The sequence below is a fragment of the Cygnus atratus genome, chromosome 1 (genome assembly GCF_013377495.2).
Source record: "Cygnus atratus isolate AKBS03 ecotype Queensland, Australia chromosome 1, CAtr_DNAZoo_HiC_assembly, whole genome shotgun sequence".
Lineage (NCBI taxonomy): Eukaryota > Metazoa > Chordata > Aves > Anseriformes > Anatidae > Cygnus > Cygnus atratus.
The window spans coordinates 108671247-108686332 of NC_066362.1; the positions used below are offsets into that span (position 1 = coordinate 108671247).

The 15086-nt window shown below is 44.5% G+C and overlaps 1 protein-coding gene across 1 annotated transcript in view; it reads right to left on the reverse strand.

The window, feature by feature from the left end:
- The window catches only part of CYYR1 (cysteine and tyrosine rich 1), a 55566-nt gene that overhangs the window by 5082 nt on the left and 35398 nt on the right, over window positions 1–15086 (reverse strand). The window contains exon 3 of the mRNA XM_050713635.1: window positions 178–335. Within this exon, the coding sequence (XP_050569592.1) occupies window positions 178–335 (158 nt within the window). The remainder of the gene's footprint in view (window positions 1–177; window positions 336–15086) is intronic.

Sequence of the window (15086 nt, forward strand, 5' to 3'; positions counted from 1 at the left end):
GTGCAGGCCGGGCTGTCTTGCGATTCTTGGCAGGGAGTCGTGGTCGTGCCTCTCCCCTGCAGGCCCAGGAGAGCCTGCAGCGCTCACACCCGCGTTCGCTGTGGGGCCGGGGCTGTCCACAGCCATGGCTCCACCGGGGCTGCTGGCACTCCTGCTGGCCCCGCTCTGCCCCCTCACCTGGGTAGGTGCTGATGGCGTTGATGTGCGTCGTGCGGATGACCCCGACTCGAGTCCCACGGTTGTTCTTCATGCACATGCAGATACAGATGGCAATCCCGGCGATCACTCCCATTATAAAGACTATGCCAAAAACGATCCCGGCTATCGCTGTGCCTCTGCAAAGGGAATGGAAATACGCAATCAGTGGCAGCTGAATAACGTTTACAAAAAATAATAAATTCTTTCCTCAGGAGTGGCCTCATTTGAGCAGAAAAAGTGCATACTGGCTATTGAAAATGTTGCAAATTTTGACCCATGAGAATAAAAGAAATGAAAGATCTCAGAGACCGAAATGGAGACTGTTTCAGTCACCTTTGCAATTATGCCAGATCACTCTCCTGATTTACTGTATGTGAAATCCTTCCATTCCAGGGCCTTCTGCATTTAAACACTTCTAAATATTACCAAAATAACTTCCTCCCTTTCTCCTCATCACACGAGACCTTTTTTTTCTAAAGGCATTGGCATGATTTTCTTTTTAAAAGGCAGTGTAAGCTACCCCCAGTAATATATTCCAGAAGCATCCAGAAGCGCAGCCTGCTTCCACAGGAAGGTTTGTGTCATTGTTTTATCTTGGTCAAAAAGTCCTCCTGCTCTGCTTCTCGGCCCACAGATTAAGGAGAGCCTGCTCTTCTCAAGGATGAGCAGCAAGAAGCAAAGCAAGTGCCTATCCTTTCACACATCTGCTGCTGCAACCAGTGCAAGTATTTGAGGCTTAAATGATTTCTTTTAAAATGGTCCAGGGGATGGAATCCAGCTCAGCCCCTGAAGTAATGAATCGGGCTTTCCTTGAAATCATACAGAGAAAGGACAGGAAGCCTCACTGCGCTGACACACAGGAGAAAAACCTCACTAAAAGGGACTGAGGAACTCCTAATAATACCGAGGGCAAAATTAGCCTTTCTGATGAACCCTGTAGTTCACTTGGGCTTGTTGTCAGGAATGGGAATGAAACGTTATATGAACGACAGTATTTACAGCCTCCCCTTTTATGAAACAAACCCCGTGACTTGCCAGAAATATTCTTACTTCGTGCACCTCTTCTTTCTCTTTGGAAGCCATCTACTGGCTTCCAAAAAGTCAACAGGAGTCAGAGTAGACAGTATTTGAAAAATCAGACCTTTTATTTAGGAACGTAAATACGAATTTAAGAGTTTGTTTGTAGCTACCAACTTTGCAGGAATTTGGCCAACATTTGCAGTAATACTGAATTGTATAGCATAAGTAAACACAGACAATTTGCTGTCTTAGTAAAATACACTGCCAGGGAGCTAAATTGCTCTCTGCTGTTATGTAGCAATGAATGAAGGGTGTGCAGGGAGAGTAAACCTGCTAATATTTTGCAGAATACATAAAGGTCGAATTTATGAAATGCTAACTCATGGCAGCAAGCACTTGGCCAAAAAACCAGTAGCTCAAAAGTCATTTTGGAGCACTGCTGTGATCAAGTACTTTGGTATTAACCTGTATGAATAACTTAAAAAACACCTCCCCTGCCTCTGCTTCACCATGACCTTCGCTGGGAGCATTGTGCTATGGTCACAGAGAATGCTCTTACACCCGAATTTCTTCCACCCACTTCCAGGTGGAAGAAACAGAAGCAGCCACCGCTGGCCTCAGGACCTGGGCTGCATTTCTTCTTTGTGCATGGCTCGCTGCACAGCACTTGCAATCCAGGTAGGCTCTGCCAGGCAAATCTCCCTAAATCCCAGAAACTACAGTAATTTCCCTTGCTCATAATCGGCAGCAAGCTGAAGAAAATGTGACTTCCATCCTAAAGGCTGACAGATGTGGGTAATGCACAATATTGCACACACATATAGCTAATACATAGTACAATTACTTTCCAAGATCTAAATTAAAACTTCTATATTGATGAAGCCCATTTTGAATAGAGTTTAACTCAGCTGTCTCCAAAGGCAAAGGTGCCCCATTTGTTCCACAAGCATTCAGCTGGATGCCATTTGGTTATCTGCCCCAAGCGATGGGTTGCACTAGCAACACAGAAAGCATTCTTCATGCACCAGTGCCCACCAGACAGCTTGCATCCGAAGCCCACTTTCCCCTCCTGCATGAACAGCTATTGCTCCAAAGCAGTGTCTCTCCATTAATTCAGATGCAGATTCAATGATACTCTACGTAAGAAGAGTGTTCATAAGGAAAGGAAAAAACATGACAAAATGTCTGATGCTGTCTTCAAGAGGAGTTTCCACTGTTCCTGAGATATTATGCAGATGCTTGTATACTTGTCAGCTTACTTTGGGTGACAGAAGTGAGATCTGAGGCCTTACTTGCAGTACTGCAGTTTCTTGTAGTGACCTTTGGATGGTGCTGGCTGACGGGCACCATCCTGCCTCTGCAAGGAAACACTGGCAGGGCAAGACAGCTGCAGAAAGCCCATCGGCATCTGCCTGCATCTGAAATTCATAAAGAGCTAGATTTGGCTAGTATATACATGTGTCTTAAATCCACTGGCAAAACTTCCAAGTTTGAAAAGGCCTCTCAGTCTAAACACACCTTCTGCCAGGTTCACTATGCAAAACGAGGAGTTGTGTTTTAGCTTAGAGTTGTGTTTTAGCTTTAGTTGTGTTTTAGCTCGCATCAGCTAGCACATTCTTTTGCTCGTATCCACCACAGCTCCTGCTGGTGTAGCCATGAGCTGGAAACAAAAATGGTCACCAAAGAAAATATCCACCAGCTTAGCTCTGTCGACAAAGCCGGTAAATGCAAGTCCTGCTCATGGTTCAGAAATCAGGACAGAAAGTGGTTTAAATAGCTAGACCTACAGCTGTTCATGGATCCTTGTTTTCACACTGCAATGGTAAATTTAGACCACCTCTGGGTAGTTACGCAAAGAGAGCCTGAGGTATGGAGCAGAAGATGTAGGTCACTTTTTAAATCTGGCTGCAGCCTGGCTGAGCATCAGCAGAGAGGCATTCACTGGCCTTTGTGGGCTTCAGATTAGAGCCAGAGTCACACACGTTGAGCTGCTACAAGGGACAGAGTGTTTCACTTCAAAAGGAGCTGGCTGGGAGGACGTGGGGAGATGCGCACGGGGACACTCCCTGGCACACGTCCTGGTGCAGGGACCTGCTACGCCCGCAATGGCTCCCGTAAAGCTACAGGCACTCTGCCTTCCTGCAGCAGTCTGAGTGTCCTGGCACGGTCACAGGCATGTAATAGCAGTCCTGTGGATATAACACAAAAACTAAGACTTGTGCTTTTTGTGGAAAGCCCATGGTATGACTAGGATGTGTGAAGAAAAAAAAAAGTATGCATTTTTTAATAAAGTGTCTGGGTTTCATTTCATGCTATTAGGGAATTTTTGAAAATAAATGTCCTATAAATAAGGAACCCTTATTTTATATTTAAAAATGCTTGCTTTGTTTCTCTTTGTCTCACAGATATTTTAGACTTCTATGTAGTGACACAGAGGGATACAGATATTTTTCATTCTATCTATCTCCACTCCAGAGCTTTTCAAGGGAAGCTGCCTAAGAGATAAAGGACACCGTAGAAGAGCAAAAGGAGACCTACAAACCACACAGCAGAGTCACATAGCAACTGGGAAGTTTGAAACAGAGGGAAAACTTTGAAACAGAACAATTTAAAAGAAAAACATTATGCAAAGTCATTTACAGAAGCAAAAGACATATGAGAGAACAAGCACCAGAGAAAAACAATGCTTGGGAAAGTAAAGAGGGAGAGGGGAAAAATAATTTTAAAATGGTGGAAATGTCAGGAGGAATTGCCAGGGTAAAAATCAGATAGAGAGAAGCAGCTTTGGAGGTGCCTTTAGCAACATCCCACTTGAAAGAACATAAATCTGATTTACACTTCTGGCCAGACAGTGCCCCGTGCAGGGATCAGCCGGGCAGGAACCTCGCTGCCTGAGCAGGTGGCATGGCCGCGGTGCCTGGGGTCAGACACTCCGTAGCTTGGTGTAACCGGCCAGCTGGGTGTTTTACTCAGGTGTCAGAGCCATCATTTCACCTGCTGGAGCAGGGGGTTGGACCAGCTGATCTTCAGAGGTCCCTTCCAAACTCAGCTGTACCGTGATTCGGTTATCAGCAGCTGCCGCTCCAACCTGCGAGTGCTAGGGTTGAGGTGACCAGAGAACAGGAGAGGGACTGAAGAGCAGCCCTGTTCCTTCAGGTTTTAACGAGTGGGAGCCAAGTTCATTTAGCACCATTTTCCCCTTGAGAAGTCCAGTAGTTTGGGATTTTGGCAAGCAAAGTGGATGCCAAACTTGCTCAGGTTAATACTGTCTCTGTGGTCATCTCCACTTTGGGGCCAATGGATCTCAGAGGCCTAAAAACCTTACAGCTCAATAGGTTAGTGTTTCCAAAAGGAAGAATGATTACTGAATAGGCATTGATTTTTAAACGTATTGCCAAAATTTTGGAGCCAAGTCTCCACAGCTTGCAGTGTGATATGGCAGAGACTTGCCTAGTCCACTGGCATCCTTCTACTGCTGCAGTTTCTCCTTCTTTGGTTCCATCCTAACTTTACATGCGGTATTGCCTGCAGCACAAAACTTTGCCTGGAAGCCTGGTTTATTAATACAAAAAGAAGAAAAACCTTTCAATCAGCTTTTCCAGAATGCCCACAGACCATAATACAAAATTTCTTAATCCCACCAGCACCAAGACAGTCCCTCCCTCGACTCCCCCCTATATCACTTGCTCCTCGCCTGGGGATGCCCAGGGAGGTGCATGTCTCCAAACTCCCCGTGTCACCATGCCCAAGGGATGCTGCCTGGCACGTCACCCCTGGCCTCCTCTTGCCTCCAAGGCACCTTCAGCATGGGGGCTTGCATGTTGTCCTTCACAAGCAGGTGTTTTCTCTTGATTTCTGTTTTCCTTTAGCCATTTCCTTCCCTGGAACACCTTTAAAGGCTTTCTTAAACTGGGGAACACAATAGCAGCATGTAGCCAAAAAGATGCCTAGGGAAGACCGTAAGAAAAGGAAGAAAATGTGCATTTCTCTCCTCGCTCTTTCCAATGTTTTGCAGCACAGCAACTCTGACCCAGACAGGTCTGTTTGTTTTTTAACTGTATCACTCAGTGCACTTCTCTGCAAACCTGCCCAGCCTCTCTCTGCCCTCATGCAAATTTTAGCATCCACAGCCTCATGTGGCAAGGAGCTCCCCAGCTTAACTACACACCTGAAGAACCACCTCCTCTGCTCTATTCTGCACTGAACAGGCAGTTTCCCCAAGCCTCCTAGCTCTCAGCTCTTCTGTCACCAGCTTCCCTGTCTGCACTGCCCATGATTTTAAAGACCTTTTTAGCAGCACGCCTGGCAGTCAACTCCCTCCCATCCTGCAAGATCCCTGTCCTACCTCATTGATTTGTGTATGGGAACTGCTTTATACCTTTAATCGCTCTGGTCACCTGTCCTGGTACTTATTCTCATCCTATTCTGTTGGTTTTTGAGTGCTGCATACAGCATTCAGATTGCAGCTGATGCCAGTACTACATAGAAGCATAATGATAGCTGCCTTATCTCTATTTTTTTTTCTAAAATAATCCATGGTATTAGATTTTTTTTTTTTTTAATTTTTTTTGGGGGGGCAGTTGGGAGCTGAGATTTTGTGGAACTATTTACCATAATTCCAAGTCTCATTTCTGAAAGGCAACATCAGCTCAGAGCCCATCATTTCATGTGGGAGTTGGGACGGTCTTTCCCAATATGCATTAGATAATGTTTACAGGCCCTGGGTTTCCTGCCATGATGCCTGGACACGTGTCCTCTATTGGAGGACAGAGACTAAAGTTAGCACAAGAGAACTTAAGCCACTGGATTTTCAAAAGCCCAGCTCACTCAGTAATATCCTATCATTTTAGAAGCTATCATTGCAGAAGTGGTAGCGCTCTACACCAGAGATTCATTTATACTGGCATAAAAGTCCTTTCATTCTGTAATAGCTTACGTCAGCAATCTTACAGAAATGTGACCGAGTATGGCAAGAAGTTGGTTAGAAGCATGTGAAGATCAGTATTCCCACTCTGCCTTCACTGTATTTCATTACCCTTTTACTGCAAGAATGACGTGCCATTTTCAGTCTTCACTTTGGTCAGCTGATCTCTTCTATCTCATCGCCTTTCCTAATTTCCAGTACTTTTTTAGTCCTCCAATTAATTTCTTGCCAATTCTCTGTATCTGTGATTTGCTGGCACTGCATCTCCGGAATAATATGAATAATAATGCATGTAATACATTTTGGAATACTACTGCTAATACTAATAAATACCCTTTAATTTCTTCCGTCTTTTGGGCATTCAAAAAGAGGCTGATAAAGGATTTTTTAAAAATCATTCTTTGAGATAAAATAAAATAAAAAGAAATCAATGATCTTTGATCTTCCGACCCAGCCACTGACGTTTTGAAAAATGTACTCTTCGGACTCTTAATCAGACTCGATGTTCCTTGCAGGCAGGGGGTGCTGGGCTGTTTATATAATTTGGTTAGCAAACCTTGGTTTACTCAGACTGACAGCAGAAATGCACTTCTCCTGAGTGCACTGAGCATGCAGACCTGCTCTGGGGGCTTTTCCCCTTTTTGCAGTTGCCCCTCTGTTCAAATAAGGGCAAAACCACGTAGTGAGCGCCCGTCCAAGAGGCTATGCTGTTCAGGGCAGTTTGGTTTTATGGCTGGGGCACTTGAAAGCCCCACTGCTAAAACTGATGGAGCAATGGTTGATTATATCTGCAGCCCAGGTACCCCATAGCTGAGCCTGCAGCCACAGTTTTACAGCCATAGAATGAAGAAACCAGGGTAATGTGGACTGCAAAATCATCTAACTCAGGAATCAGTGCAATAGTCAGCTGGCTGCTGCCTCCTGTTTTAAATTAAGTAATTAGTTTATGGAGTAGCAACTCAAATGGACCAGGCTTGCCTTTGAGGATCTACTTTGCAAGCTCTACTTAGACAAAATTCCTACTAGTACTTCATTTTAAGGCATGTTTTACAGCGCAGAGGAAGGCAATGATTGTCTGCTTCCGTAAACAAAACCCGTCTGCCTATTACAACTGAGTACAAACTGTACTTGGATGGTATTCCCTTCTTTTGTTCCTGTTCAGTTGGATCTAAGGTGTGCTGCTAATGTTTAATTCCTTCAAAATTGTTTCCTCTGTGCCCTTCTCTCTCTGCCTTGCTATATTCACGACATTATTAACTCAAGCAGCAAAATATTCTGAGTAATCCTGGTGTACAATGGAGAGGTAGTGAGTGGGTAATCATCCCAGTTCCTGACCTCCCTCCTCCCACCTACTTGTGGCAGGTCACCATCTAAGACTACTCCGTATCGTTAAGCTGCATAACCTTGCAAAGGGTTAAAGGCTGGTACTTTCTGTCTTTTAGTATTACCAGTGCCTGAGCAATAGGGTACCTACTACAGTTTGTTAAAAAGCTGCAGAGCCACTGAAGTGTAACTGTGGCACCCTTGCAAAACCAGGGAGAAAATCATACAAAGTGCAAAACAAAAGGACAAGTAATTACAGCTTGTTCTGGTTTGCGCTATCCTTGGGGAGACTCTTTGGACAATTTGCCCTTTGAGAAATATGTGGATGTTTTATGCTTACTTCCTTTATGCTAAACCATAGACCTTTCTGCTGGAGGTGCTGCTTGGCCAGGGAGGCTGCAAAGTGCTTCAAATAAATGATCCTGGAAAGGTGTGTACGGCCCAATGTAGCTGCTAGAGCAATGGGAGAGTAGAGAAGGCGGCAGCAGTGTTCCTCTTGCTGGTTCCTGAACTGCCCTGCCTTCCTCTGCCTGCGCACCACGGGCCTGACATCCTCCTGCTGCCCTGCGCAGAGCAGGCGAAGGCGGCGATCAAATTGCTTGCACCCTGCTTAAGAGTCAGTGCCAGGAGCAGGGCTGTCTCAGAAACAATTTTATGGACAGAGGGAATGATGCATGAAATGGAGCTGGGAAGTGCGCGCCGCAATTTAACAAGCACAACACTTAATGCACAGTGGTGTTATTAACTGATCACAGTTAAGCAAATACATTTTGATCAGCCTCAGCCTGCCCAGCATGTTCATAAGACTGATATGTGCACATATGCAGATGCTGGCTTTGAAACTCTGAGCCTGTCTGGCAGTTCAAAAATTTCAGAACACTGCCAGAATGTGAAAATAATAAAAATCAACGTGTGTTTAGATTAAAACAAGAGATTTAAAAAAAGTCAGAAATACAGAAGTAATTGGGGGCAGGGAGAAAATGCTTTTTTTTTTTTTTTGACTTTTTATCTGAATGAATTCTGATTAAGATGCTGCCAAAGTTTCCAGTTACCATTTTCCACCCTCATGCTCTCTTGCTGCTTCTCTGCCCTCGCTTTCTAGCAGCTCCTCTTGCTCTACCTTTCCCTGCTCAGACATCCTCTCCTGTTCCCTGCAGTCATGACCCTCCATTGCTCTGTAATGTGCTTCACATGCTTCTCTGGAAAGGAAACAGAAGCCATAATGCAATTTCCACTTTTCAAAAGGCTCCTCATTGTGTTTATGAATCCAAGGCCCAACCCAGTGTTGTCTTAAATAGAAAATTGTGGCGTAACTGCACCTAACATAGACCTTCCTTATTTTAGGCATTTTTATTCTCATAATGCCCACAGTTTGCATTGCTGGCAGAGCCTGCCATTTAAAACGCTTTCTGAATCAACAACAACGGGAGAGGCTGTAATTGCTGCCCAACTTGCAGCCCTCTGAGAGACAAAGTATGTGCTGTCAAGATGACGTGGTGGGTTTCCACAAAGATCACAAGGTTAGTAGCCCCAGTAATAACTCACTTTTGGCACCAACCTGTTTACTGGGTATAAACACTTCAGAGAATCCCAGGAATATTATCTTACTGGTAATTCTTAACATACTCTTTCTGACAGCAATTTTATTTATACCAGCTTCTGCAAACAATGCCTTTGCACACTCCATGAGCTCAGCGCAGGAGAATCCTGCAGCTCCCCTCCTGGGAAGCTCTTGCTCTAAGAGCCCGACTTACTGTGCTGACTTCTGGACCTCCTGCCTGTCGGATCCTGAAATCTCAGAGCGATTGCAGTCAGACCTGCCTAGTTTTACAGATTGTTTTTACCCTGTTGCCAGAAAGGTTGATAGCTCGGCACTTCTTAAGCATGCTTACTCCCCGCTCTGAGGCTGTAACAAACTGCAAAGCCAGCTTCTGATGGGATTTTGATCTGCCAGGGAACATCCCACATGGGGCTGTTACTTGGCTGGTGAATGAAGTGAGCAGGCACTACGGGAAAGGGCCATAAGACGGGGCCCTAAACTCTTGCTCCATGAGGCAGAGGAGCATCAAGGCAGGATGGAGGTGACCCATAGATTAATGAATTTTAAAAGACAAAGAACTCAAGTGGCTGTTATTAAAAAGAGCAGTTTCTCATGATTTTCATGTCAATTGGCTAAACAGAGAAGGAAACGCTAGATATGGAAACCAGAGGAGAGCTCTGTCACAGTCCAGGATGTCTTCTGTGAACTCACTTCATTTTCTTGCTGTTGGCCTCAATGTCTGTCTTCATAGTTTCACACCACTCTTTCAGTTCTGATCAACTTCACTTGCAAAATTGTGCACAGTGAAGGCTGGCCCCTACCTTATTTAATTTTCTCCACACAATGCTTTCTCTTTCTCAGCAGCCCTGTGTGTGCAATCTAGCCGCTAGCCCTGAGCACTGCGGCACAAGCTGGAGTTGCTGGCAGAGCTCTGAGCTAACCATCCTCTGCTGCCACATTTCCTTTAGCTGAACAGAAACCAATGAAAGAGAATAAACTGGTTGTTAGAAAAAAAAAACAAACACAAACCACCTCCGCCCCTTAAACTGACAACCACGCCACCATTTCTAACTTTCTGAAAAACAACAACAACAGAAGTAGTGCTCTCTGTGTTTCATTTGGGTAATGGGGCTGAAGAAGATAGGCCTCAGGGTGACTTTCTTCAGCTGCTAAGAGCTGGGACCTGATTCCTGGACACGGCACCCTCCAGGCTTTCCCAGAAATGCTCATGCTGGCACAGCAAAGAGCAGGACCCAGTGGCTTAGGAAGGCAGCGCTGGAAAGGACTTCCCCTACTCCATGACCAGTGGAAGCATGAACTTACGCCAAACTCAACTGACCTTGCATCTCTGGCCGAAACTCAATGACTGAGTCAACTGAGAAAATTACACTTTTTTTCCTTGCCAGTTAAATACTTTTCATGACAGAGTTGTCTTTGAGAGGCAAAAAGCCACTGAATATAACTCCCAGACAAGGTTATTATTTAGTTTGCTAATGAGAAACCTGTTTGCATTATGTAAATGTGCCTCTTCCAGGCTGTGACCCTGGGCTTTCCAGGTCCCCCTCCTGGGCTCCCAACCAGGCCGTGCTTCAAGCATTCTGTCTCAAAATATTCTGAAAGAGGCAAAAGCCCAAACTTGGTTTCTTGCATTCGGTCCATGGTTCATACAAAACTGCACACTGCTGACTCAAGGTCTTCTTCCCAATTACGGAAAAATTGAGGCCAACTGAAACATTTTTTCCTCCTTTGTGGTCAGCTCTGAAGACAAAAGTAACCTAGTAGCAAATCTAGTAGCTTATGTAAATTGCTAAGTAAGACATATTTTTAATATTGAAAGATTTCTGCCTAGATGCAACACAGCCCCTAAATACACACTTGCTAATCACTGCAAAGAATTGCACTGTCAGCTCCCGACAAAGACAGCAAATCCAAATGTGAGCTTTCAGGGGAACGTAGACCGTGCTGTGCAGAGGGAGGAGCCAGCAAGCAAATGCCCACAGACCAGATATTACAAAGCTAATGGCAGCTCTTTTTTTGTGCCAACTGACCTGGAAGAGCATCACAGAGACCATCATCCCTGAAACGTCCCCTGCCCATTCAGCACATTTTTCATGAGCTCATCATTCCCCCTCAAGAGGCATCACAGACCTTGTTCTGGCATCCTAGGATACATCCTCAGCACCTATATAGGTGCTCAGCACGGTTTCATTTCATTTCATTTCATTCACCTATATAGGTCCTCAGCACGGTTTCATTTGTACTCTTTCATTGACATTAGAGAGCTATAAATTACTCCCAGAACAGATGCTTGTTAACTCTTCTTCTTTTCTCTTCTCCCCCCCCCCCCGCCCCCCCCCCGAGATCGGGGGGAGGAAGAAGCAGAGTATTTTGCCTTTTTATGCAATGAAGAGTGGGAAGATTGTAACCAAAACCCCCTTTTCACAACAACAAAGTGAATAAAAGATGAAGCAATAAAATACCTGAAAATGAACAGATGACTCCAAACAATTCTCCTTCAATGTACCTGAAAAAAATGCTTTTGACCTTTTCAGAAATTTGATTCCCACAACATAAGCCGTGCCCCCCAAATACATTTATGATTTACCAAATTTCAAAATGGAATACTTTACTGCTTTTAGACTTCCGCCTGGTAGACAGACAAACAAAAAAGATGTAGGCCTTTTTTTTAGAAATTGAGTAATCTGAAGTGGCTCCTGGAAGATCTGGGAGAAGAGTCTGGATTAAGAGATTAGTCAGCTTCATATATTATTTGATTCCATTTAAAAAGGAAAATCATAATTTATGTGCACTGCCTGAGTGAAATAGCATTTAAAAAAGGCAGTACTGCACTTCTTGAGTCTAAATAAATCTAGCTGGGCATTGAATTATCCAGCATAGGGGGATTTTTCCCTCATATCTTCCAATAAAAATAATAAGACACTGAGAGTTTAATTTTAGAAATTCTGGAGCAGACTGAAAGAAAAAAAAATGTTTTTCATCTTCTCTTTCCATCTCCTTTTTCTAATGCACTTTAATATTCAACTCTCTTACTCCTGTGAAAGCAATAAAAGAGCCTCTCCTGCATTATTTTCTGCATCAGATTTATAGCACCAATTTCATTTTTCTTTCTCGTTCTTTCTTCCCAGGTGCTGTGTCAGAGCTTATGAGGACCACAGAGATAAAGATGCATTGAACCCAAGTCAGTGGAGGTTGTGGCTGTAAGTCACCATCTGCAGAAACCTACAATGAACGGCAGTATTTACAGAAGTCTTTGCAGGATTCGAGCCTTATTACGTAGCACAAGCAAATTATGGTTTTAGTGGTTTGGAATACCCTCGTTAAGCATGCATGAAGTGCCATTTACAAATTTAAAGTGAGTTAAGTGCTTGGGTATATGAATCATTTTCTGTTTCTGAAGAAAGGGACTATGAGTCAGAAAACTAAAAAAAAACCTGAAAATTAAGCTGTATTTACAAAAATATTCTGTGGCTCTTACAAGTTGCATAAAATGTTGAAAGCTGCTGAATCTGAAGGCAGCTATGCGGAGGATGCAGAAATCGCTGTGCGATAAAACCGTATGCACACACTACATTAAGTAACGTCGAGCTAGACTTGACCTCTTCCACCGCGGGAGCTCTCTGGGGGCTGGAGAAGAGCCAGTTACTGATCACTCAGCAACAACTTCCCTTGTAAATGCGAGAGATCCTTGCTCACCTGCTTGCAAGGCCCCAACGAAGGGAACCCCTGCACTGGGCGAGGGGGAGCAGACCAAGGACTCTTCTTCCCCTATCCCAGGAGACTAGACATCACCTAATCTTGTAGGGCCATGCAGAAAGGACACCGTGATGTCTCTCGGGTCCCTCCCTCCCCATTCTCAGCATCACTTCACCTTGGTTTTTACACCAATGAGATGCTGCATAGTGCCCTGATGTCTTCAGGCACAGAACCCGGTGCCTTTTCCCTCCCATGCAGGGAAGGTGAGAAGCTCTCTCCCTGAAGGCCCCGCTCGGCAGCCTCAGGAATGAACTTAAACATATGCTTAGGTCTAAATGTAACACTCCCAAGGAAGCCGACAGACTCCATGTACTTTGCTAAATAAAAGCCTAAATCCGCTGCCTGTCAAACAATTAAAATGTTATCCTTCCGTTTTAGTTTTGCCTAAGGTAACAACAGCTTTGAGGCTGGCTTGACTATCTGAAAATAAATGCTCTGCTCCCCCTCTCCAAAAGGCGAGGCAGCCTGGCAGAAGGCTCTCCCGTGCTGTGATTATCATATCTGACAGTAGTTAAACACACCCGGGAACACCAAAGCACAGCCAACCTTCAGGTGTCCTTTGCCATACTGCATGCTCTAGTAGGTTTGTGCTCCTTCACGGGGCCGAGCGTTCAGCATCACCCTGTGAAACCACAGCGGCATCCGCGAGCCAGAGGAGCTCATATCCACACAAGTATCTCTGGCAGCAGAAATAGAGATTTAGCGACAGTCTGAGCTATTTTGACAGGATGATCTGTAAACATAACATTTTTTGAAGTTTTCCTCGAGGCTTTAAGTACTGCTGTTATGCCACGACCTGTTACTAATCTAAACTTTACACAGTTTTGCAACAGTGCGAAGGAAGTGACTGAATACCATTATATGGCTTGCAAAATATTCAAAATCAAAAGCATCCACCACCGCTAAACCACATATCAATACAGCTTTAAATTAAGATATATGTTCACCGGGTCGATTTTTTTTTGACAAGTGTCACAGTCCATTAGAGTCACTTCAGACCTGTGTGCATCTGTTGGATAGAACAGCCGGGTTGGTCAACGCTGTGGTGAAGTAACACAAAAATATTTTCCCAGGAAAGCAGACCGAATTATGGCCCTTGCTGGAAGCAAACCATGCACCCCACTGATTAAACAGGAATTACATCCCTTAATCAAGAAATGCACATTTGCCTACACAGTTGACTAATATACTGAAGAGGAACACAGTGAAACGTGAGGACATACATGTACTCTGCCCCAGAGCTGCTCCCCAGAGCAGTTCCAGTCTGGAGACACCACCACTCAAGAAGGGACCAAAAAAGGATATTTCACAACTGCAACATGGCATATGCAGGGTCAGTTTAGAAATTTATCACCAGAATTAACACACTTGTAGAGGAAGCTTGCAAAATCAAGATTTTCAACAAACCAAAGAGTATGGCTCTGGAACAGCTTTTCGGTGGATACAGCTGGGGTTAGCTACTTACGAGGTGTGAATATTGAGCTTGGCACATTTATAAAGGCAACCACGTGGTGTGTTGCCTGTGATAGCAGGAGCCTGGTCACAGTGACCTGGGAGTGCAAAGCAAGCAAAAGTTCTGAATTCAAAGCTAAGCTGCAGCAGGTTTAAAAAAAATGCAAAGACATCAAAAGGACTCATGCCTCTCTGAGTCAGTGCTAAGTCACCAACACTCTGGGAAAGCTCTGGGCTCAGATTGAGAGAAGGATCTAATTAGCAACCCCCATTTTCAACTTCTCCACATTTTCAAATCTTTTCTTTCTGAAGCAGCTGCACGCATCAACTGTTCGCTTACAAAACCCAGGAACACTCTTGTACCAAGCAAACATGTAGGCCAGCACATATATTTTTATCCCATCAGGACAAATGAAGGTGAGATAGTACCCCCAGACCGGTCTCACTGTGGCATGAGAGTGGCATGCATTGACAGCCGCCTGATGGTACCAGAAGCATGTCATGGACCAAACAACCTCAAGTGCCAACTCAGTTAAATAAGCATACACTACATTTTCTGAAGTTCAAAATAGAAGCATGCTTGCCAGCGCTGGGGAAGACAAGTGGTAAATAAAAGAAGAGCGGAGCGATGAGAAACAGAAAGGCAGACAATACAATATGGCAGAGAAAGCAAAAAAAATGGGAAGCTAAGAGCAACTACATTAAAGGGCCAAGGAGACTAATAAAAGGAAGAATTAATTGGTCCTCTCTGTGCCACTGAGAATCTCTCCATGTGCCTTTCAAACTTCAAAGGATACCGGCACTCAAACAAGCAGAGTAGAATGGAAAGGTCCTGACTCAACAAAACACTTCATC